The sequence below is a fragment of the Oryctolagus cuniculus genome, chromosome 11, assembly GCF_051225735.1.
Source record: "Oryctolagus cuniculus isolate XC-2025 breed Fujian yellow rabbit chromosome 11, ASM5122573v1, whole genome shotgun sequence".
Taxonomy (NCBI): domain Eukaryota; kingdom Metazoa; phylum Chordata; class Mammalia; order Lagomorpha; family Leporidae; genus Oryctolagus; species Oryctolagus cuniculus.
Genome location: NC_142877.1, coordinates 95,016,263 through 95,042,392, shown reverse-complemented (window position 1 = coordinate 95,042,392; position 26,130 = coordinate 95,016,263). Strand labels below are relative to the sequence as shown.

The following is a 26,130-nucleotide window of genomic DNA, read 5'->3' as shown; positions in this document are numbered from 1 at the left end:
CTCAGGTCTTTCTGAAAAATAAATTTAGTCATATTACTTCAAACATCCAGACGTACCCTGTGTCCTTCTCCATCTGCTGGTGTTTTCAACAACATTTATCCTCCTTGGTGTAAGTCTTCTGGATGCTCCAAGATCAGGCCCCCTTTTTTCTTCCTTCCAAGGAGGTCTAATCATGGGTGGCCTTCCCTGGCTTAGAGACATGGTTCACTTTGTGGGCTTCCTTATCCCCCAAACACAAACAAAAATAAACACCTTGGCTCTGTTTGCCATTAACACACTGGAGAACTCCCCCACGTGACCCTGAACTTGCTGGCTAAGCTGTGTTTTAGACAGCCAGCACACTATCTGAAGGTAGACTCACAATAAATACAACTGTAGGAACTGCAGGAGGCTGACCAACACAGTGAGGCTGTCTCCAGCTCAGTGGAACTGAGTGTGCCTTCAGGGGAGGGGAGGGAACATTCAGAGGAGAAGACAATCCCTGGGCTAAGTGGAATTTTGGAGGGAGATAGGGGCAGCCTTCTGGAAAAACTTGTGACCTGCTACAAAGCCATTCCAGAAATTCTGGGAGTCTCCTCAGTATGATCTAGGAATCCTGGTGTAGACCTGGCCCACAGGGAGGGTGACTCATGAGCACTGAATGACCAGTCGGAAGTTTAAAGGATATTAGGAGAGGGCAGCAACTGGGCAGGTGACACCCACAGGTAAACTGATGTAAAACGACTATTATGCCCACACAGCAGAAGCAGAGACGAAACAAAACACATCTAAAGTGCACGCAGTGTTAACCTTACCCGGACATTCCTGAGCAGTACGTTCAAGTCACTTTTGCCTCCGTTGCATTTGCTTTGAAAATAGTCTAAAACAAAGTATATCTATAAAAACAATGATGGCCAGGATGTATGCCTATGTACTAACACATTGTTAACACCATAAATATACATATATATAATTTTTATCTGTCAAAAAATTAAATAACCAATTCCTTGTGCAGCAACCTCACTCTTACGGCAAGTAGGAAAAAAAGACCACACAGCTGAGTTACTCATCTTGTTGCCTCCAATATTGACTGTCCAATTTGCAGCAGCAAATAACTCTCTGTTTCATTTCTCACCTGACAAATTGCAAGTAATGGTTTTGATCTGATTCATTTGTGTTTTGATTTGTCTTTTCACAATCATTTATCAGCATTTACTAGGTGTCAGGCTGTTGTTGTTAGGCCTTCCGGGTGCCATTGGGAATGACATGAAATACCTGCCCTTAGAGAGCCAACAGCCTACAAAGGAAGAGAGATTAGTAACTATAGTAGGATAAATATCACAGCTTGGACAAGGGAGAGTAGAATACTATAGATAGTTGCTCAAGCCTGGAGGGTGGGGAAAGTCTTTTGGACAAAGTAACTTCATTCAGAAAGGATGAGCAGTTATTAGTGACTGAAAGGGTAGAGAAGAGCTCTCTATGGCATATAACATGAATATTATAATAGCTTAATTTAGTGCTAACATATTTATAGATTAATAATTTAAATGAGTTCTCAAATGTAGGTCCATGATGACATGTAACAAGTGATGTTAAGTGACTTTAAATCAATTCACTTAAAAATATCATGCCTTATTCTGATATTGATATCTTTCCTGCTTTGAGTGTTTAAAAAATGTCTTTTCCTCCCAAAATGATAGTAATAGCAGATGTTCATGTGACTTAAAAAAAAAGTTCAGCAAAATAAAGCGTTTTCAATCCTGTGTTCATCTCTAAATTTTACTAGTCTACAAAATACAGAAGTTTGGTCCCCTCTCTTAAATAAATATTTTTTCTCCTCCTTTTGGTGAAAAAAATACCATAATCAGTAAGGCTAACGGAAGCTCTGATTTGTTAGTCCAGAGTAAACCATCCTAGTAACATTTGGACTGAGGGGTACAGCATAAAGCCCTAGGTCTTTGAAACGCTGGCTAGCTGTCCAGTAGTTACCTCTACAGAAAATACTTTCTGAACTGGTAAATACCATCCCCAAAGGTCTGACTTAGGTGCTTTTTCCTTTTATCCAATTTACTTTGGAATCTCTTTTTGCATTTTAAATTTGTTTTGACTAATTTCTAAAATTTTTAGTGCTTTGCAAATGTTCTAGGTTTCAGAAATGATCAAAATTGCATGGTAATAATATGAGAAGCTGATGACCATGTGAGTGCTTACTTCGTGCTGGCCACAGTGCTCATTAGTCTCTGTGGTTTATCCCACTCCATGCTCACAACCACCTTCATTTTCTTTAGGAGATCACTATGCCAAGAGGGCAGATAACTTGCCTAAGGACACCGTGCCTGGTGCTGGGTTTGTAAACAGCTGAGACAGCGCTCCAGTTTAGGAGAAAGTGCCTTTATAATTCAAAGGCTGTCTGGACATTAGGGCTTCTTTCCTGGAAATGAAGGCCTTGAAAAAACTTATGGAAAGTGTAATCATACACATATATATGTCCAGAATTGAAATGTGTTGGTAATTAGCACTGCTGGCTTGCGTTTAGGGAGAGTATTTATTTCCATTTTCTTCTGACGAGCCTCTAGACCCCACAGGTCAAATAATAATTTCTTAAGTCCATATGTTTCTTAAGGAGAGGATGTAAAGTGGGATACACACATACGATGAAAAACTCAGTGGGGGGAATAACCGGCGCGTGTGTGTGTGGGTTAAGCCTTGTGTTAACCCTGTTCAATATAAAGCTCTCTAAAGCAGTCCTGCTGCTGCTTGGGAAGGCAGTTAAAAAATAGAGAAAACTTAGAGTTGGGAGAAGTCTGAGTTGTAGACTTTATTAATTCTGTTCTGCAGATGAGTCCCTTTAAACTGGAAATTATTGGGACTTGAAGTGGGAGACCAGGCACGAATGATGAAAACTTTCATTTGATTGCTAACCTGTGCTCTCATGACTGATCCTGTAAGAGCAAGGGACAGAGCATGTGACGAAGGGTGAGTGGGATTAAGAGGGACACCTAGGACTGGTACCCAGAGGGCTAAGTTTCCTCTAGGTCTATGGTGACTTCATGGATCTTTCCCCTTTTTGAGTAGTGAAAGAGGTTTCATATCCCCCCCCCCATAATGATGTTTATTTATAAGTACACTTCTGTCTGAAAAGTTCTAGAAGAGGGGAAAAGGCATCTTATTTGTCATTAGTTATGATGAGAAAGAGAAAATTAATACTTCCAACATTATCCTCAAAGCACTTAAGTTACTTCACATGTAACTACCTATTAATGAAAAATAACCTATATTCTTTCAAATCCAGTGTCACGTTCTTTCAGTTAAAAAATCCTTTTCTTTCAACTTTATAATAAGTGCTACTTTGCTCCTTTTCTATACTGTTTGATTCAGTACTAAAAAGAAAGAATTCACAGCGGTGTGTTTTGCTGTACTGATGACCAAGGAAGCTCAGACTATTTGTTTTCCATCTGGTAGAGTTCAGCTTCTGCCTCTTGTTTGCTTTCTCCATCTGGCTGCGTAGACTTCATCCTTTATTTTCCCCTCCTCCGTAATGGAGTTGCTTAACCCTGTCTAGACCTAATCGTTTTAGCAGGATCACGCCTTCTTCCCGCTCTGTTTTCCAAAGTTTTGCAAGCGGAGTTTTAAATAAATCTAGACGTCTTCATTCATAGTTCTACCAGCTTCCAGTTTTCCTTTTCTTCCGTTTTTATAAGGAGCAGCAGAACGCGAAGGCTTGAACCACATTTGCACTAGGGGGAAAAATACACGTTTTAAAAATGCATCGTGCAGTCTCCTTTTTAATCCGTAACGGGGCTCTACAGGATCCGTGTTGTTATAACTGGGTTTCCTATTCGCAGTAAACCGGGTACGGTAACACGTCCCTCTTCTCTTCGCCTCCCGAAGCAACCACAAATGGCCTTACTAACCTACTTACGCTGCGACTGAAGTTCTCCCAAACACATCCCCGGACTCCCGCCCCGGAGGGAGCGGACGAGGACCCCGGCTCGCAGAGGCTGCAGTCGGCTTCCTCCTGGCTTGCCCCCCCCCCGGACCCCGACTTTCCCAGGCGCCCGCACCCCGCCGCGCCGTACACTCCTGGGGCTGGTGATCCCGAGCTGAGACGGCGTGTGAACGCGGAGTGCGCCCGTGGCCCCGAGCTGCGGGCCTGCAGCCCGATCGCGGCGGCCGCGGAGCGCGCACACACAGCCAGCTCCGGGAGGCTCCCAGCACACCGCACTTCACCCCGCGGCGCAGAGAGGTCCGGCAGTGCGTGCTTGCTGAAGGATGCACTGGCGCCCGGCCCCGACTCGCTCCAGCGAGGCGGAGCTCGGGGTGGTGGGCGGAGCTTTCACACGCGCACCCTCGGCTCCCTCGGTTCCCCAACACGGCAAGTCGGTCTCCGGCCGCCTCTCGGGGTTTATTTGTTTACAAGCGGATTACGTCAACTCCTCCCTCTCTTCTCCGTCTCTGGACCCACCCCCCTGAGCCCTTTTCCCGCCCCCTCCGTCTCCGAATCTGCTTGCGTCACAATGGTGCGATCTCCGGATTGGCTGGAGCCGGCCGTCACGCTCCAGCTACGCCACTTCCGTTCCGCGGCGCTATAAAAAGTGCTGCACGGCGGCCGCATCTCTTCGCCCCTCGGAGCTGGAAATGCAACTGTTGGGGTTGTCGGAGGCTACGGAGCTGGAGGCGGAGGCGGCTGGGGAGGTCCGAGCGATGTGACCAGGCCGCCGTCGCTCGTCTCTTCCTCTCTCCCGCCGCCTCCTGTCTCGAAAATAACTTTTTTTACTCTTAAAAAAAAGGGGGAAAAAAAAAAGTAGCCGACTGCCCCTCACGTCCTCTCTTCCTCTCAGCCCTCTGACCTGTGAGGGAGCCCGGGGTGGCCGCTCCGCTGTCGGGGCCGCGCTGCCGAGCCCCGGCCGCCCCGGGCTGCCCCCGCCCGCCGCCCCCATGCATCCCTTCTACACTCGGGCCGCCACCATGATAGGCGAGATCGCCGCCGCCGTGTCCTTCATCTCCAAGTTCCTCCGCACCAAGGGTCTCACGAGCGAGCGACAGCTGCAGACCTTCAGCCAGAGCCTCCAGGAGCTGCTGGCAGGTGAGCGGGCGGCGAGGGGGCGCCGAGAGGGGTTCGCGGGACCCCGCACCCCGACTGCGGGAGCCGTGGCAGCAGCCGGGGGCCGGCGGCGCTCCTGTCCCTCGGCGGGACGTGGCGGACGGCAGCCGGCGGCCGCCAGCGGTGGGTCCCAGGGAGGGCTCGGGAGCCGGGCTGGTCAGCGGAGGGGAGAAGGAAACAGACTCACAACAAAGAAACTAAAGCCGCCCGAGGTGGGGGGGTGGGGGGGCCGCGGTCCGAGGACCGTCGGCGGGTTTGGGGACAAAGGAGCTGCGGGGCTGGGGTGGTTCGACGCCCCCTCCCCCCACCCCAAGCCCCTTTCCGACCGTTGCGGGGTGGGCGCCCGGGCCCCCCGGGGTGGTGCCCCGGAGCCTGCTCGGGACGGACGTGCCGTCTGGCCGCACCTCCTGCCCCTGCCTATTAATCATCAGATTTGTCACCGGTACAATTAGAGCCCTGCCCAGAGCGTGGTTTAGGGTTGCTTGTTTTTCTTCCCTTCGGGGTTCACAGTCCGGTGGCGCTTCTCTGCTCCGGAGCCATAAACTCCATTGTGTGAGGCCAGGGTGGGGTGGAGAAAGTAAACAGGTTCCCGCCTGGCCGCCGGGGCCAGCCGGCTCCCCGGCTGGCGGAGGCTGCGCGCCCGAGTCCTGTTTTGGCGGCTCGACCGGTTGGGTTCCTGGAGACGGATGTGTCCCGTGCTACTCCCATGGTCTTTCCAAAGCCCTGCCCACTCTTGCCCCATCCCCGCAACAGCCGCGAGTGCGGTCCTGGCCGTTTGCAAAAAGTTGGTAGTTTTTCACGTCCGGCTCCGCGAAGGAGCGGCGCCGACAGTCAAGATGTAAGCATTGTTTTCTCTGTTCTTTTCTCCTGTAGAACATTATAAACACCACTGGTTCCCAGAAAAGCCGTGCAAGGGATCAGGTTACCGTTGTATCCGCATCAACCATAAAATGGATCCTCTGATTGGACAGGCAGCACAGCGGATTGGACTGAGCAGTCAGGAGCTGTTCAGGCTTCTCCCAAGTGAACTCACACTCTGGGTTGACCCCTACGAAGTGTCCTACAGAATTGGAGAGGATGGCTCCATCTGCGTGCTGTACGAAGCCTCACCAGCAGGAGGTAGCACTCAAAACAGCAGCAACGTGCAAATGGTAGACAGCAGAATCAGCTGTAAGGAGGAACTTCTCTTGGGCAGAACAAGCCCCTCCAAAAACTACAATATGATGACTGTATCAGGTTAAGATATAGTCTGTGGATGGATCATCTTATGATGGATGGATAAATTTGATTTTTGCTTTGGGTGGGCTCCTCTTGGGGATGGATTATGGAATTTAAACCATGTCACAGCTGTGAAGATCTGGCACAAGATAGAGTGGTAAAAAAAAATTTTTTTAAGTGACAGTGCCATAGTTTGGACAGTACCTTTCAATGATTTAATAGCCTGTGAGTCCAAGTAAATGATCACTTTATTTGCTAGGGAGTGAAGTCCTAGGGTGGTTTCAATTTCTCCCAGACATTATATCTACAATTTTACATCAGTCCCTTTAATGAAAATCTGTATTTCAATGAACCTTTCTCTGCAGTAGATCTTGGCAGAGGAATTTGCACTATTAACACTTGGAAATTGTTATCGTTAATCTTTTTGGCAGCTCAATAGGAAAGCCCAACGTTTTAAAACATGGTAGTACTGGAAATTTTACGACAAGACTTTTACCTAGCACTTAAATATGTATAAATGTACATAAAGACAAACTAGTAAGCATGACCTGGGGAAATGGTCAGATCTTGTATTGTGTTTTTTGGCCCTGAAGGTAGCAAGTGACCGGAATCTGCCATGGCAACAGGCTTTAAAAAAAAAAGACCCTTAAAAAAAAGACACTGTCTCAACTGTGGTGTTAGCACCAGCCAGCTCTCTGTACATTTGCTAGCTTGTAGTTTTCTAAGACTGAGTAAACTTCTTATTTTTAGAAAGTGGAGGTCTGGTTTGTAACTTTCCTTGTACTTAATTGGGTAAAAGTCTTTTCCACAAACCACCATCTATTTTGTGAACTTTGTTAGTCATCTTTTATTTGGTAAATTATGAACTGGTGTAAATTTGTACAGTTCATGTATATTGATTGTGGCAAAGTTGTACAGATTTCTATATTTTGGATGAGAAATTTTTCTTCTCTCTATAATAAATTGTTTCTTATCTTGGCATTTTAATCAATCTCTTGTCATGATTATAGAGGTTCAGCTAAAAGAATATTTTTCTGGGAATATTTAGGTTCAATAAGCTATGTGAATGTCAGTTGCACACTGGTCATGGGGAGAAAACATTCGATGAGGAAGATCTGTGTGTACATATTTAGGTGTTAGAAGAAACACAGAAGTAACTTTTTTTTTTTAAGTCAAAACATGGACACATTCACAGGCTAATAGTCTCATGAAATGAGGATAAGAGACAAAGGTAACATCAATCAAAACAGTGATACTCAAAGGATTACATTTTATTGCTTCCCTGTTGAAGTGAAGATATAAAATGTCCATTCTGACCCGACCCACCTTTGAAAAACATTCTGCCCCTCGGATTCCTTGTTTGATTAGAAAATCCTGGGGCAGGTGACCCATAGTTTTAAAGAACAGGCTAATCACTGCAGAGAGATTGGTTGACTTTTGATTTCATCACCTGCAAGATTTACATAAAAATCACTTAAGCTGGGATTCAACAAAAGGTACGTCTACAAACTTTTATTCTCAAAGATTGAAATGCTTTCTCGATTCCTCATTTTCAGGCGTTGATTGCAGTTTCTGAGAACCTAAAGGGACATAGAAAATGCCAAAGTATAGTGACTTCCCTACCCCAAATAAAGATTTGCTGTAATTCTTGGGTTACAGAGGGTAACATGATTTTTCAGTGGAAATTGAAAGTGGAAAACTTTATTTTTACACAGTTAAATAACTTACAACTTAACCGTGTGTTGGCTCTTTTTTTTGGGGGGGGGGGTTGGTATACATGTAAATATGTTCATGCTAGAAATACATTATGTAATCTAAATTATATAAAGCTTAATTACTTGATATTAGTAACCACAAATTCGAGGATTTCTCTCTACCTGTAAGATTCTGATTTTGTATACCACAGGAATACACAGCTAAGCATGCAGATTTAAGAATAAAGATGTTTCTATATGAGTACTTAATTGGCAGGCCATTCTTGGGAATCTGAATTCTCAGGACCGCAAGGCGTAGACTGCTACTCCCTACCAGTTGTTGTGGTTTATTTTTCAATTGTTTCTGTTTAAAGGCCCTCAGTTTTTCAAAGTTAAGAACGATTGCTGGTAGAATTCTCATCCCAGTCAGAGCTGGCAGTGATCATGTACCAACTGCATTTCTTCTGGAAACTCCTTTGAGGCCAAGTAAATGTTGCTGAAGCTTTGCGTACTAAATCATTGAGGCAGGAAACAAGAGGAGGATGGTCTTGAGACAGGTTGGGGGGCATGTCTTCATCCCTAAAACTCTTGGCATAAAATCTTTTCTCAAATGGAAAAACTTTGGTGGGAAGAGAACAGAGTGTTTATTTTAGAATTCAGATGATGTCTGGCATATGAGGAGCTGTTTATTAAGTTCCTCTCTAAGAAGCTTGCTAACATCACTCAGACCTAGCTTCCAGCTGTTTCCTGTGACTTTAACCTTAAATTCCCCAGACAATTAAGCTGAGCCTATGCCTGCAGTACAGTAGCTGTTTGATATTTCTTGTTAACTGCTTCTGGGGAATGTTTTGCGTAGGTATTTTGACAATAGCATTTGCGTGTCTGCTGTATGCATGTGCAGGTGTGTGCCACGCCTCCATGTGTCCAACAATTGTGTATTTCTTAATGGAATAGTATAATTTTCAAAATGTTTTATACTTTATACTTTTTTATACTGAGTAAATCGTTAAATCCTTTTAAGAGAGAGTGACTGCTGATTAGTTACCAGTGGCACCAGGAATTCATAGTTAGGATTGGTAATAAGTTTGAGGAATGTTTTCCACATTTTAACAGGTAGTTTTAAAATCATTTTCTCTTCTCTAGGTATAAATAGTGTCCCTGTAATGGTGTGTGTTCTGTAATGCTGAAACCAAGGCTTGAAGTGGGTTTTACAGCTAGAGTTATTCTAATTAATGCAGGATAATGTAGCTGTTCTTTCTGTTGCCTGTAACGGGAATCATGTCTTTTCTCCTTATTTGCAATATTTCTGCAGTAGTAGACTGGAGAGGCCACCAGAAAATGGCTTTCTGGTACAATTACACAAATGGTTCCATCCCTTCAGCCACTGGGATTACTTACAATGCAAGTAATTTTGTTTTGTATAGGTGTTGTTTTGTGTGGTGTTGCAGATGATGGAATTGGCCTTCAAGTTAAAAGGAAGGAAGCAGTATTCTTGATATCTAGTGTATAATGACGAAAGGCTTCTAGGCTCCCTTTAATCTTAGGAATACATAATCTACTGTTAGACTTTTTTCCCTCAGTGATTTTTAATGTTTCTGATACTCTTCTTCCTCTTTACAGAAAGATGGTGACTAAAGCTGTATCTCACATGGTGAAGTTTAAAACTATTTGCTCTTCTTTTTTCACCACTATTTCAGATGATGTGATGATGAGATAGATGGGACTCGATAAGCTACATGGGGAGAATTTTGTCAATAGTTTTATCTGTGCAGGGGCTTCAAACAGTATCTCAGATTGCCTGAAACAGTAGATTTCGTCTTTGTCTGAAGGTATACAGACTGGAAGTAGTTTAGACATCGCTCTCAATCTGTGCAGGTGAACTTTGATGTAAAGCTGCTTGTCAAAATATAACTGGCTTCTTTTCATGTTTGGAACATAATATTAAATCTTTTACAGTAAAATAGTTTGTACTACTAATAATACTAAGTTGTTTGAGTCCATAAATCATTTGCTTTTATGTGTGGGACTGTAAATGGATTAGAGAAACCTGTTATGAGTTAGGATTGCTGGTTGTATGGAGGAGTCTATATTTTCTTGTGGGAAATAGAAGGTTAAAGGAACTTTGTTAAGATGTTAAATTTTGTATTTTTGAGGTTCTCTTAAACAAGTAAGCCTTAGATTGTATTAATATTGAGGATTGATAAGATTTTTCTTTAATAATTTTTTGAGTATAATTGATACCCAGAATTTTTTGACTGCAGTTTTAATTGGTTTATCAATTTCTTGTGTTGCTCCATATGTCAAACAGGAATAAACAATAAGACTTCCATCCATAGGATTCTAATTTTTTTTTAATGCTTCTTGTCATATCATGATTGGTTTGGAGTTCAAATTTTGACATCCTTATGAGCCTTTTCTTGATATTTATCATTGTGATGCTGAAGATACAGTGTCCTTTTGGGAATTCTGCATGGCTACAGGGAGGACTGATGTTGAAGGGTGAAATAATTTTGAGTCTAGGGTTATATAAAGAGAGTGGTGGGAGAAATGAAAAGTGGGAAGCGAGGAATGTAAAGGTTTGGTGATAATTCACTGGCTGTGGTCATAGGTGTATGTTAAGAGTGGTCTGTGCAGCAGAATGTTTGGAAATCACTACTGTAGGGATCCTGCACTTCATGAATCTGAGGCAAAGTCTGCACTCAATTTGTTTCTGTGAGCCTACAGGTCAAAGTGGTGGTACAGGTTTATTGACTGTGTGGATTCTGGGTTTGGAGGAGGTGTGGATGGGAAACATAAATAAAGCATACTCCTACAGGCTTTTTAAGGAAAGTCAAACAATGCTTATGCCCTTTTCTCTAGTATTTTATGAAGGGAGAATATGTTTTTAAGCTAAGCCACTCAGATGATAGCCTCTTTCCTTGTACTTTGAAGTTGTGTAGGCCATTTGTGACCCTGTTCCTGGGGGTGGAAGGAAGATCATAAGCTATACTTCTGCCATCACAATAGGGACTGCCAGACAGGAGAAAAGTTAAGTGGATTCCTCTGCTTGGAGAATATCACACAAAACTACTTAAAATTCCAAACTGGAAGATTGGTAGAAGACATTCACCCATGGGTACTTTACTTTTAAAAAATTTTTCAATTAATAAAAATGGTGTGTGTGTGAATGATAAACAAATGCTTAAATTGAGGATACACTAAAAATTTTATTGATAGATGTATCTATTGGAAAATGTCTAGAGACTATTTCTCTAGATTATCACTAAAGTAGGTTGAATGTTTGCTCTCTTCCAAGAATAACTCATAATTATGAAATTCCTCCTCTAAGTTGTAAGTCTCAAAATGAGAAACTGTCGTAGCAATACAAAGATAGTTGCCTTAAATAATTTTATCTGCTAACAGATTTTCAAAAGCAAGTGTTACTACCAAAGTCCTCGATTTTTTTAACTATTGCTATGCATTGAAATTCACATGTTTCTTAGAGAAATTTTATAGGATCTTTGTAATACTGATTTATTCAATTGAATTATTAGAGTTTTAGATTGATAATTATTTTAGTGGTTATGGGTTAGTTGCATGTCCCTGTATCTTATCCCTTTTGTTCTAAGCCATCTCTAAATTTTTATAAGAAAAGATGGCTAACAAACTGGACTTTGAGAAGCTTCCATAAATGAGCATAAACCTAAACTGATTAGACTTGACAATTGCATTGTAAGCAGGATTGAATACATTTTCTAGGCAAGATTTATGGCAGTTTTGTCCCCTGAAGTCAATAGACTAAATGGAATTGTATTTCCTGTAAATTATACTCGTGAGCCTTCAAGTTATCAATATACGTATCTGACCTTCCAGCAACTGGGTGAGGTTGGCAGGTAGGTCAGTGTTTTTTAATCATGCCATGTTTAGAAAGAAGAAGTAGAGCCCAAATAATTTGCCCTAAAACCAAACAGTAAATAGCTGATTACAATTTGAACTTACTCCTCTCTGACTCAGAATCCAAGCTCTTAACTATTGGTACATTTTGGTATATTACTTATTCAACTGTTTCACATTGTCAGACCCTATCTTCTAACTTCTCATTGTTAGTTGGCCATCTGTGGTCATTTGTATTCTTGAAATTTTTCCTGTTTGCCCAGGACGTGTGCAGGTGTCTACAACTAGACATCCATGAAAGGCTATTGATCTTTAGTGCAGAGAATACTAGTACTGGACTCATGCAAAAATGAGTTGGAATCCCTGGCCTGAATCAGCCTGTGACTTTGGGCCAGTTACTTAGCCTTTCTGAGCCCATTACTCAATGTATAAAAATAGGGCTAACAAGTCAAAAGAACACATGAAAACATGTAGTAGTGAATGGTTGGATTCTTGGAATTTGAGTTCTCTGTCATGATGGCACGTTTGGAGTTTCTTCTAAGTTTGCTTTGGCAAAAGCTGCAAGAAATGCGCTTGTGTTTCAGAAATAATATGTGAAAGAAAATGAACTTCTTCCTGCTTATAGATAGGCCTTATAGATTTACAGACTTTTCTGAGCTGGGTCTTTAAAATTGTGGTTTTCAGAGCCATTTTCTAGGTAAAAAGGAAGGACTCCTTCAGATCCTTTGTTTATATTGAAGACATCTTAAATTGAGAGATGGCCTAATGCTACTTAATGTGCATAACAATGTATCCTGTACAAAGCACCTTTGCATCCATTGTGGTGTTTAATCCTCACAGTAACCTTTGCTATATGTAGTAAGTTGACTTTTCCCAGGATTTGCAGGCTTCCAAGTCATTTGTATTTAGCTCAGGTTTTCCAAGAGGTTTTCAAACTTTTTTAAAGTAGAACTCCATGGTTCTCAATCTCAATCTAGAGTGGTACGAATCCTTCCTTTACCGCAAAGAAAAGCAGCCTTTTTATAAGTTATCAGCTTGGGTTTGAGTTTCTTCTTGTGATGTAACCTGGTGCAACATTTGCTTGAATCACAAATAATGTAATTGATTTCCCCTAGTTGATCATAAGGGACTCAGCGACCACAGGTTCTTTTGGTTTAAACTCAAGCCCTGTTTTCTATGTGAAGATACCCCATTGGATAGCTTGCCGCTGGCTTATGTCACACTACCGCATACCTCAGTGAAGTAGACACTCAGCAGAGCTTCATGTTAATTTATTTTGCAATAGTATAGGAAACAAAGGGCTCCATTCTTAGAGGAACCTCAAGAGACTCATTGGCCAAATTCCCTTTGACCCTTTCAGAAGTCTTGCATCTGAAAGCCCCTCTGTGGTTTAGACCCTGCTTGGAGTTGTGAATAGCCTTATAAATCAGAGTGCTCCTATCATTTTCAAGATTGTGATGTATGAAAAAGAATTTGGAACTAATTAAAACAAGGTTAGGTGACCAGTGTTGTCAGAACATTATCCCTTGGGACAGTAGTTATGGTTGCAGAGTTAGGAGTGGAGTGCTCCCGTACTATTTGATGCCATCAGATACAAGCTCTTTCCCACTAACTCCTAGATTTTTTTGCCTTTTTTCTCACTACCCTTTAAAAACCAAGTTGTCTCCTGAATGCTTTTCTGATGGTTAAAATGAGACTGCTATTTCATTCTGGGTCTGTCATCTGTCTTTCAATTATTGATTCTCACTGTGTGCCTTGCACCATGCTGAGCACTGAGGATGCAAAAATGGGCACCGCCTCTGCATTCAAGGAGCTTAGAGCCTAGTGGCAGAGAGTTACCAAGCAAATGTAAAAGTTGGACTGAACCTGAGACATGCTAAGGAAAGGAAATTGGTGATGTCCTGAGAGCTATAAAAGACAAGACTGCCATGGAAAGATTTCCCAGAGGCACTTGAGCTGAAAGCTGAGGATGCATGGGAGTTTAAGTGGAGAAGACAGGCAAGAGCCAAGAGTTTGCACAAAATCTGGCTGGAAAGTGATTGTGAATGGAGGGGTTGAACAAAGACCAGTGCCACAGGAGTGGAGGGGAATTGTGGAGTACACTAGTCATGGGAATTCACAGTAGAGTAACCATCTTTTTTTTTTTTTTTTTTTTTTTTTTAAGATTTATATATTTATTTGAAAGGCAGTGTGAGAAATAGATCTTTCATCTGCCCATGTCAGCCAGAGCTGGGCCATGCCAAAGCTAGGAGCCAGAAACTCAATCTGGGTCTCCCACATGGGTGGCAGGAACTCAAATAACCTAAGCAATCATCCTCTGGCTGTTTCCTAGACACATTAACAGAGAGTTGAATCAGAAGCAGAATATTCAGGGCTTGAACCAACTCTCTGATCTGGGATCTGGGATACAGTCATTCCATGGTGGCTTAACCCTCTTCACCACAATGCCCATCCTAAGATCATCTCATCTGTTGGATAAATTCATCGATAAAATTGAGACTGGGGAGTAAAGGAGGTACTATTAATAGTTGAGTGCATACCACAAGCATCAGCCAGGTCCTGTGCTCACCTCACTTTGATAACTGTGTTAAAAGTACAATGATCTGTTAAGGATTTGGCAACAAGCAGTGTGTCTACTTCCTGGTGAATATGTCAAGGAGTTAGAACACTGTATGCATTCCAGAAGTGACCAACAGAACCCCATGAATGTTTTGCTAGACAAGTAGTTTGTATGATTTTTTCTGGTAGAGATATAAGTATTTCATGTTTTAAACATTTGACATGAAAAGATGGCTTCTAACATGAGCTACTAGATAGGTTATTCACTTTAGAAAGATTACTTTTCTAGTGAATGAAATAATCCAATTCAAACATCTTGAATATTCTCCATATTTTTTGTTATAGCACTTGTCATTTTTTAAACTTTTTAAATATTTTTTAAAATTTTTATTAATAATTATATATTATGGGATACTTGTCATTTTTACAAGGAATGTTTTATTTAAATAAGATTAATAGATAAGTTTTATTCTAGGTTTACATTTTGAGTGTTAATATCTCTCCTGGTTGTAATTTCTTTTTTTTTTTTTTTTAAGATTTATTTATTTATTTGAAAGCCAGAGTTACACAGAGAGGCAGAGAGAGAGAGAGAGAGATTTTTCCATCTGCTGGTTCACTCCCCAATTGGCGGCAACAGCTGAAGCTGTGCTGATCTGAAGCCAGGAGCCCAGAGCTTCTTCCAGGTTTCCCAAAGCTGGTACAGGGGCCTGAGGATTTGGTCCATCTTCTACTGCTTTCTCAGGCCATAGCAGAGCGCTGGATTGGAGTGGTAAAAGCCAGGACTCAAACCTTTGCCCATATGGGATGCTGGCACTGCAGGCGACAGCTTTACCTACTATGCCACAGCACCAGCCTCAAGTTTTTTTCTTTAAATGTATATAAAACTCTTCTCTATAGCTAAATTCATAGCAATCAGGGAATTTTACACACTGTAATCCCCACCCTGATGAATATAAGGGATATTTCTTACTACCCAAGAAAATTCCTTTTTGGGCCACTTAGAATTTGATTAAGAAATATGATTGTGGGGGGCTGGCATTGTGACTCAGTGGGTAAACCCACCGCCTGCTACACTGGCATCCCATATGGGCATCAGTTTGGTTCCCAGCTGCTCCACTTCCAATCCAGCTCCCTGCTAATGTGCCTGGGGAAGCATCAGAAGATAGCCCAAGTGCTTGGGCACCTGCACCCATGTGGGAGACCAGGAAGAAGCTCCTGGCTCCTGGCCCAGCCCTGGCCATTGTGGCCTGCAGATGAAAGATCTCTGTCTTTCCCACTCTCTCTGTAACTATGATTTTCAAATAAATAAAATAAATCTTAAAAAAAAGGAAATATGATTGTAGAGCCAGGCCTCAAGTTAGAAGTGAGTTGTTTCCTTCTACTTTTATAATTTCATTTTTTTGCTTCCTAAACATGTGTCAATAGTTACTTTAAACATGAAGCAAATTGTCAGCGGAGGAAACCATTGCTTTTCAACTACTTAATGATTTAGCGGTTACTAATATAGTACATCCCTACCCAATTTGCTGGGGCTTTTTAGTCCTTTAACGTGAGTAGTAAACTCTGAGTCATATCCCCAGTTGCTGATTCACAAGCCTACTAAGGGTTGCCTGTTTATTACTAGGCCTAAATTTTAGAATCTTGATCAGCTAAAAAAGATGGAGATAATGCCAAATTTACCTCTTCCCATTCCCCCTGCCCTTTTTCCCTTTTAGCCTGATAATTTCAGTCTACCTTGAACAACTTCCTTTCAACTCAAAATTCTCAACACAAGTTACCAAAGATGGACAACAACAGTGACCTAAGTTACAGCATATTTGTTGTGTAATGGATTCAACTCAAGAGTTCTAAGTTGTTGTTAAAGAGTCTTGAATCAGAGGCAAAAAGACTTGTCCTAAAAAGACTGTTCTTAATGAGTTTGAGATCTTCTAGGGGATAGGGAGAGGAGATGATTCACTACTGCTTGAAAAAGAGGGATTATTCCTTTTTTTCCTGTAGGTTTAGAGTTCCAATTTGGAACCTGATCTGCAAATATCTTAGGTTAACTACTTTTTCTTGAGAAAGACCATGTATTCTTATCAAAACCTTTGCTGACAAAGTAGCAGTGAAGTGAATTGTGATGGTGGTGATGGTGGCTTATAGACATTTCTTCACCAGTGTAATAATACTTAACATTTCATGCCAGTAGGACAATCCATTTTAGAAAGAATGGCAGGGGCCGGTGCTGTGGCTCACTTGGTTGATCCTCCACCTGCGGCGCCAGCATCCCATATGGGCACCGGGTTCTAGTCCTGGTTGCTCCTCTTCCAGGCCAGCTCTGCTGTGGCCTGGGAAGGCAGTGGAGGATGGCCCAAGTGCTTGGGCGCCTGCACCGGTGTGGGAGACCAGGAAGAAGCACCTGGTTCCTGGCTTCGGATCGGCACAGTGCCGGCCGTAGCAGCCATTTGGGGAGTGAAGCAATGGAAGGAAGACCTTTCTTTCTGTCTCTCTCACTGTCTAACTTTATCTGTCAAAAAAAAAAAAAAAAAAAAAAAAGAAAAAGAAAGAATGGCAGATCAGTGAAGATGTAAAGGGGGCAAAGCCCGATTTGGTTAGTGAAAAGACTTTTCAAAAACTCATTTGCAGTTGGAGAAGCACCTATTCTGATCACACATTAATACTACTATGTTCATTCTTCAGTTTTAAATAGATTAATTCATTCATTCATTCATTCATTCCTGCCAATGCCAGAGTAATAGAAAAAGGAGGAGAAATAGAGTGCTTTCATCCTCTGGTTAGTACTCCCCAGTGCCTGCAACAGCTGAGGCTGAGCCAAGCTGAAGCCAGGAGCCCAGAACCCCAACTGGGTCTCCCACTTGAATGGCAGGAACCCAAGTACTTGGGTCAACACTTCTGCCTCCCAGGCTCCTTAGAGGTAGCTCGTGGGAAACTGATTAGCTGAGACTTGAACCAGCCATTCTGATAGGGAATGCAGGCATCCCAAGTGGTGACTAAATCTGCTGTGTCACATGGCCTGCCCCCATTTTTCATTTTTAAAAAGTTCTCTAGGGGCCGGCTCTTTGGCACAGCAGATTGAGCTGCCAGTAGCTGGCACCCATATGGGTGCCAGTTCGTGTCATGGCTGATCCACTTCCAGTCCAGCTCCTTGCTAATGTGCCAGGGAAAGCAGTGGAAGATGGTCCAAATGCTTGGGCCCCTGTTCTCATGTGGGATACCTGGATGAAGCTCCTGGTCCTAGCTTCTGGCTGGTTGTCACAGCTGGTTCAGGAGCCCGAGGATTTGGGCCATCTTCTACTGCTTTCTCAGGCCATAGCAGAGAGCTAGATTGGAGTAGATCAACAGATGGAAGATGTCTCTCCTCCCTCTCTCTGTCTCTCCCTCTCTTGCTGTAACTCTAACTTGCAAATAAATAAGTAATAATAATAAAAAGTTCCATGCACTCAGCACAGGAAAAGGCAGTGTGACATTTCATTGTCTGTTGAAAACAATTTTCCTTCATTCCTACCTCAGTTTTCTCCCCAGCACCACCAGGCAGCTCTTGACACCCTGTTTTGCCTCTCTACTTCTGTAAAGCTCTGTCCTGATGCTGCAGCCACTTCCTGCAGGTTTCCTGAGTGCCAGGCCTGTGCTGAGCACCTCTGTGCAACCCTTCACTGATTCCTCTGCACAAGCATCCAAGCAACAAGCATCTACTATGAGAGTAGATGTTGTTACAATCATCTTTGACTTTAGGGTTTTGTGGTACAGAAATGTTATTTAACTTGCCCAAGGTCAAACAGCTATGACCTGATTTGGAGCTAAAATCCAGGCTGACCAATATTAGCTCCCTGAGCATTGCTTTCTGATCCATTGCATTGTAATTGCTTGTATTCATAGCTGATTTTCCCACTAACTAAAATCTGTTCAATTAACAGATTGTTCATTTGTAAGTTGTTCATTTGTTGAGCACCTACTGTGTGTCCTGTGTTACCATAAACTAGAGATATAATAGTGAAGCAAGCAAAAGTCCTTGACCTCATGGAGGAAAACAAGCCAGGAGAATCTGTAGGATATCAGATGGCAACAGGTGCTAAGGAACAGAGCTTCTGTGTTGGTTATTTGAGCGAGTGTTGCCCCCTGGAGTTGTGCAATGCCATTCAGGGGCTCTGCAAAAAAGGGAGATAGGCAGTTAACTGCTAGGGTAAGGATGAGAGGGCATGTTGCTATTTTAAGTAAAATAGGGGAAGGCCTCACTGATAAGGTGACATTTGAACAGACACTTGAAGGAGACCAGAGAAAACAGTTTTAGGAGATATCTGAGAAGAGTCCATTCCACTCAAATAATTGAGTGAATTGCAAAATCCTTCCAGGTTCATCTCTCCTCAAATACATACTCATAATATAGTATTCTCAAACATTGTATCACAGGATCCACTAGCCTGTTTGTGACAATTGTTTTTGTGACCATTTTTTTCTTGTTTATTGATTATTACTAAGTATAGGAATCAGTACAACTTTCATTACTAGAGATCACAACAGTTTTTTCTTTCTTTTTTTTCTCTGCACTTTAAAATTGCAAATCATCATAAACATACAGAAAATAAGACCCGAGAAATGTCTTCCATCCAGTCCTTCACTCCTCAAACAGATCTGGACCAGGCTAACACCTGGAGCCAGGAACCCCATCCAAGTACTTGGGGACGTCATCCCCTTCCTTCCCAGGTGCATTAGCACAAAGTTGGATTAGAAGTAGAGTAGCTGAGACTCAAACCTGCACTCCGATATGGGATGCTGGTATTGTAAGTGTTGACTTAACCTGCTGCACCACAGCACTTGGTCCAAGATGCTCAATATTTTGTTAGGATGTATACACTAGATGCACTAACAGACAGATGTTGAAAACAACTGGATTACTGAAAAATTCAGTTATCTAAAATGACCTGTTCTGAGATGAGAGTGCAGACTTGCTATCATTTAGAGCCCATGACCTTTTGTGTGTGGGCCTGGAGATAAAAGCCAGGCTACATTACCTTCATACAGTCACTTCAAGATCAGGGCACACTTGCTGTATCTTAGGTGATGGCAAGTATTTGGCCTGTTATTGGGCTACAAAAAGTTCCTGGTGATAATCAGAAAAAAAAATTTCTGATTCTGTTTTACTTATCAGAGAGGAATGAAAAGGTACTTTCTCAAGTATATTTAGCCCAAGAAATGAGACAATAAATAGCTTAATTTGCTGGATCCAAACAGTATGGGTTGTCTTCCTTTTGCTGCATAAAAACTGGGGAAGTCCTTTAGGTATGTGAAGACTGCATCCAAATCATGATCAGATACCATCCACTCCCTCCTCTTGAGCTGAGCAAGGCTGAAAGGAGACGGAAACCTCTCTGGGTTTCACAGTGGATCCCTCTTGAAGCTCCCAAATAAACATCAACCAGATAATTCTGGCCATTTAGTTAAAAATGAAGGGATGGGATTGTGGGGAAAGGGAGAGGAATGAATGAAAAAAAGGTATGGAAGTACACTGCAAAGCAATAGTGATATGTTGGGTTTCATCCAGAACCAGACATTTTATTCAAAGTAAATGTTTATGAAAGGTGACTTGAGAGCTTTCTGGGAGTCATCTAAGTAGACTTGTAAACCTCCAAACTTGTTTTTGTAAATACTGATCAATTGTGTAGTCCAGTTCTCAAAATTCTCTCCCTCACACACATGTACACAGACACGCGTGCACACACACACACGCACACTTATCTAAAGATGATAGACCCACAACCAAAAGTCCCTAATGTTAAATTTGGGAACACAAGTAAAATAACTATGTTAATTTGAAACTCAGTACCATGGATACCGATAGCAATGATAGCCTTGGGAATCTGCTAATATTTATTGCAGTAATCTATGGCGTCTCTCCCAGAAGATTGCCCAGATTCATCAGAACAGATCAAAGTTCATTCTGTTATCAAAATGCTGGCTGCAATTCTCAGCTGCGGGGATGTGCTTGCCCTTGTGTTGTGCTGAGAAGTGCCCTGCCTTCATTTCTTAATGACTATCCCTTTGTTTTTCTTCTTTCCACCTACTCACTCTGAACTTGTCAACCTAGACAGGAAAATACTCTGTAGAAAGAATTGAAAACATCTAAATGTGTGGTTGGACTAACTTATTTTTAAACTTAGTCATTTGGTGTTAAACTCTGTGTTAGAAAAAAATTAAACTACAAAATGAAATGAAGTTACTTAGTTGGCTGTTTCATAATTCAAGATTTTAGGGTGCTACAGGAAAAAATAAGTTTCAGGAAAAATTTATCTATTTTGAGTACAGTTCTCTGGTCCAGAGTAGTATATTGTGTGTGTGTGTGTGTGTGTGTGTGTGTCTGCGAGAAAATTTGTACCAAAATTTATTTTTAGGAACAAAATACAGACTTGTGGGTATACGAGTGGGTGTGTTTGTTGGGAGAAGAGTAGAGTGAATAGAGTTAGAGTTTGAAAGAGAGTAAAATACAAGAAATATTGAAAAGCATTTGTGCCTTTGCCCTTCTTAAATTAGTGCAAGGAAAGAAATGTGCTGATTCATTATTAATGCACATATTTTAAAATATGGCTTATTTGTTGCCCTGGCCACTGATTTTCACAGTAGAGAAAATTACACTGAAAGAATAAACTACTTCATTTAATATTATATGTCATCACACCAGAAACGTATGGCCCTGTGTACATAACATGCAAAGCTTTATTCTTTTTTTTTTTATTTAAACTGAAGTATTTGACAATAAACGTTATGAAACAGAAGAGTAGATATTTCACATGCTTTTCTATCTACCAATGTTTAGGTACTTCCTCAACTGCACGTTGCATAGGGCCTCTCCTTGGAATTGACTTCTCTTCACGTTGGCAGCAGGCAGTAGGCAGGGAAACAAGTTGACAAAACATTCCCTGTATGTTGTTGCTAGCACCAAGAGCCACAGGACCAAGTGGCAAGTCGAGCCTTGGATTACAGACAGGAGTGATGTTAAACTCAACCCTTAACATTAGACTGAGATCAGTTTTTCCATTTCTGACCTTAGCGCTCTCAGTGTTAGTGTAGAAGCACTCACTCCAGGACAGCACACCATGATCTGAGGATGGAAGACAGACAGACATCGAAGCTGTGTGCACACTCAGGACTCTGACCTGTGGGCTCGATGTGTGTGTGTGTGTGTGTGTGTGTGTGTGAGTTGGCCACCAAGCTCAAGTTCAGCCATTAAGATTTTAATTTAAAAACACTAACAATGCATGTCAACCTTTTAACTGCATTGGTTGGTGTGCCAAAAAGCATTCACAAAACAGACACTTCATGGGCTTTTCAGGTTTTCATGTAATTCCAGGCATGCTCAGTGAGATGCCACTTCTCTCTCTGGGAAAAGCATTGTAAGATATAAGAGGGTAAGGGGCCGGCGCCGTGGCTCACTAGGCTAATCCTCTGCCTTGCGGTGCCTGCACACCGGGTTCTAGTCCCGGTCGGGGCACCGGATTCTGTCCCGGTTGCCCCTCTTCCAGGCCAGCTCTCTGCTGTGGCCAGGGAGTGCAGTGGAGGATGGCCCAAGTGCTTGGGCCCTGCACCCCATGGGAGACCAGGATAAGTACCTGGCTCCTGCCATCGGATCAGCGCGGTGCGCCGGCTGCAGCGCGCCATCCATGGCAGCCATTGGAGGGTGAACCAATGGCAAAGGAAGACCTTTCTCTGTCTCTCTCTCTCACTGTCCACTCTGCCTGTCAAAAAATAAAAGAAAAAAGAGGGTAAGGGTGAGGGCTAAAGGCCCTGATTTATGTATATGCATGCAAACAGTTAACCCTAGTTTCAGCTGGGGTCACCCTGTACCTTAAATGCTGGATTAACCAGCCTCCTAGTTCTGCCCTGATAAAGTCCTGTGCCATTCTCAAGTTTCGGCACAGTCCCAAGTGGCACACGCTCACTTCTGACCTTTGGCCTTGAGCCCCTGCCACTGTAGGATCTGGGCTGTCCTTTTGCATGCATCCACCCTAGATAGTGAAGCTGGACCTTGTTTTCATTTTGCAAAGAGTCATTTAGACTGAAGCAACCTAGACGTCTTGAATTATCAGCAAATGATGCTTTGGTCCTTTTTGGATTCCAGGGTCCAGATTCTTCCTTCTCTTTTGCCTTCCTTCTCCTCACCCCCTCATCTCCCCTTCCTTCCTTACCTTCTCAACTTTGTCTCTTGGGCACTCGAATTCCTGAGGGAATAAGAGGATCACAGCAGATGTTGTTTTCCTTTGCTATCACGGAAGAAAAACAGTGTTTTCTACTTCAACTTTCTGGGTGCGGTTACAGAGAAGACACATGAGGAACACAGAGCACATGAAGCCTTTAGGATGAACAGACTTGAGAGACGCCAGCATTTGCTTGGACACCCAGAGCCAGCCTGGGGGGAAGGAGGGTGATGGGCATGTAGGCTCAGGCTTAGGAATCGGAGATTTCCTGGTTGAATCCTGGCTCCACCACTGCTATAGGTGCCAAGAGGCAAGGCATTCCATCCTCTCTGAATCCCATCTCATTTCCTTTGTGGTAAAATGGAGTCCATGATACATCTGATCTCCAACTCCAGAATTCAGCCTGTGAAAACGTGTGTTTCCAGACTACCTGGGTTAGACAAAAACACCTTGTGTAGTATAAATACACTTTAAAAGATTCACAGAATGATGGAATTAATAGATTTATTTGGATGCCATGTGCCATTTTTTTCCATAATGAGCCTCTTCTATGAGCTGTTCCAATGGCTCTTGTAAAACTTGCCCTGCCCTGATGTGAGCTGTTTAATTCAGGCTCCCTCTTTTGCATCTGTTCACACATTTTACTACAGCATTAATGTGCTTGAGTTTTAGCTCATGGAGGGGATTCACACCACATGGTACATGTTCCATATTGTCTTTCGAAGATTTGAAAAGTGGCAAATTCTGGAAATACAGCTGACCCTAGGGTTTGGGATAAGGACAGCTATGTCAGAGGGTATTTGTGGTCCTACATGGATAAAACCTATATGGAACTAATATAGGACCAAGCACATAGATAACTCTACTGCTGTTACTGTTGTCACATTGCAGTATTTTCTTTTTTAAGATTTATTTTATTTGAAAGACAAAGATACATAGATAGGGTAAAACCACACATACACGTACACACACACACAATCTTCCATCTGCGAGTTCACTCTCCAAAACAACACAGTGACCAGACTGTGTTCAACCAAAGCCAAGAGCCTGCAACTATGGAATGTGGGAGGCAGGGGTCCAAGTACTTTGACCATCTATCTCTGCTTTCCTAGGCACATGAGTGGGGAACTGGATGTGAAGTGGAGCAGTTGGGACTGCTATTAACTGACGCTAATATGGAGTGGTTGTGTCGCGGGCATCAACCAACTCACTATGCCACAAATGTCAGAGTCATTTGGGTTGACTATTGCATTCTTGAATGGCCTCTATGTGTATCTCGTATTTCCAGGAATAGCTACAAAACTCTGTGATTGTCCTTAGAAGTACATAATACCCTGTACTTGCACATCAGCTTCTTTTCTATCAGTCAAGTAATGAAGTTGCTTCCAATGTTCTTTTTAGATGCCTTCTCAATGCCTTCTAATTTTACTTTTTTAACTGAGGGAAAATAGCACTTTTTCTTTCTCTCATCCCCCTTCTGGCATCTTCCTTCACTCTTTCTCCTCTCTCTCCAATGCCCACTTGCCCCTGATCTCAGGGAACTAGAGAAGCTGCTGATTCCGGAGACTGTAGGCCCTTTCTCTGAGAGTGGTGATTAATGCTCAGGAGATGCTAAAGGGGAATCATTCATTGAAGTTCTCAGCACATTTTCTCAGGAGCCAGGTGCTAAGAACTCAGCAGAACAATTTGGGGAGGTGGGGCGGGGGAGAGGTTGGAGATGGGAAATGAACAAACACAACATTAAACTTCAGCTATAAGTATATCATGATTTGGGGAAACTAATTTTTTTGTTTGATATTCCCTTCCTTTTAAGGCCTTATAGTCTGAGGCTGGGAAAATGATTTTCCTGCACATGAACTTAGGAAATTGAATATAAGGAAGAATAGTTAGCACTAGCCTAGAAGAGCTTGATTGAAATAAAAAAAATGGAAAATTTTTTGTCCTATGGTGATAAGATAATCAAAACATCCTTCTATTGTAAAACTTTGATGTTTAGTTTTTTAAAAAAGAAAGAAAAACTGACAGCAAGTTGTGGACTCATTTTCACTACTTGTGCCAGTTTCCCAGACTCTGGCAGAATGGAGCTTGCCTAGTGTGCATTCCTTTAAGTATGTTAAGTGGCTAGAAGTAGTTTTTGTTTTTGTTGTGTTTTATTTTGCTCTTAAGGTGGATTCTCAGAACCTAGTTTAAGATCTGAATTTCTGTGTTGTTGTCTTCATTAGAAAACCAACCAACCAACAAAACCCATGACAATGAGTGGAGTAAATCATTCTAAGTGAAAAGAAGACACAAACAGAGCATTGAATACCTAAAGTTTTAATAATATCTTGTGTTTATTTTGCCCACTCAGCCACAGGTCATTTCTTGTCGACAGTTATTTTGGAGGTCAAAGATGTTGTCTGGCTCACAGTTGGTATGAAACTTTTATAGCATCCACATTTTTCCCTCTAATTGTCCTGGCATTCAGGGTTCTATATGGCACTTGCTGCTCAATTACACTTGCTCAAGACCTAAATAGAGAATTTGTAGGAAGTTAAAACATTCACATTTGATGTTAAGAAAAAATAGAAGGAAATCACAAGAAGCACTTCTTATTCTGTAACAGAGGAGTGCAAGTATCCACATTTTTTAGCCTTCACTGAGGACACTCATGGCCAGTGGAATGCACTTGAGAATAAATCAGCAGCCCCCAGGTGTGGTGCCCCAGCAGGCAAAGTCAGTTCCCCTCCATCAATGTAGACTGTAATCTACTTCTGTTGTCTGAAATTCCTTTCTGCACCTTCTAAATCCCTTTGTTCCCTAATTTTTTTCATTTCAATTTATTTCAAAGGTCTAGCTTCTGGTGTACCCACTCTTCATACAAAAAACTTGTGCATAACAACTTTCTAAAGAACAAGGAGAAAATGGCTCTTTTGTTGAGTGATCTGTAGAAAAAGAAGTTAGGATCAACAAAAATCCTGCATATGAAAGGATCTGGAATTCCCTTGAAGGGGGACATTGAGAGAGAGAGAGAGAGAGAGAGAGTGAGTGTGTGTGTGTGTTGTAATATTTATTTATAGGAGTCAGAGCGAAGGACACAGTGAGAGCTCCCATGTACTAGTCAATTCCCTAGTGCCTTCAGTGGTGGTGGTGGTGGTGGGGGGCACTGAAGCTGGGAACTCAGTCCAGGTCTCCCATGGGACTGTGGCAGGAACCCAATTACTTGAGTCATCACTGTTCCCTCCCAGGATCTGCATTAGCAGGAAATTGGAACTGGGAGTCTGAGCTGGGACCCAATCCCAGGCATTCCAGTTTGGGACACTGACATCTTAACCATGAGACTACACACCCAACTCTGAGGCTTTATAACCTTTGTTTTAAGCTCTGCGCAAACCCATATTAGTGAGTCTGAGAACATTCATTAGACTATGCCTCTGTTCCTTTCCAGTCTTTTTATGCATTCAGTATCTTGTTTTTGTTTTGCTTTGTTTTTTTTTGTTTTTGTTTTTGTTTTGTTTTTTGTTTGTTTGTTTGTTTG

General features: G+C 42.3%; 1 protein-coding gene and 1 long non-coding RNA gene across 2 annotated transcripts in view; one reads left to right on the top strand and one right to left on the bottom strand.

The window, feature by feature from the left end:
• Positions 1–4,600: 4,600 nt before the first annotated feature.
• BTG1 (BTG anti-proliferation factor 1) lies at positions 4,601–7,288 on the top strand. The gene is made up of 2 exons (XM_051845746.3): positions 4,601–5,065; positions 5,957–7,288. Exons 1-2 carry the CDS (start codon positions 4,918–4,920, stop codon positions 6,322–6,324), a joined length of 516 nt encoding a protein of 171 aa, XP_051701706.1. The 5' UTR covers positions 4,601–4,917; the 3' UTR covers positions 6,325–7,288.
• The window catches only part of LOC149123570 (uncharacterized), a 30,899-nt gene continuing 11,121 nt past the window's right edge, over positions 6,353–26,130 (bottom strand). The window contains exon 2 of the long non-coding RNA XR_016216251.1: positions 6,353–25,123. This is a non-coding gene — a long non-coding RNA (uncharacterized LOC149123570). The remainder of the gene's footprint in view (positions 25,124–26,130) is intronic.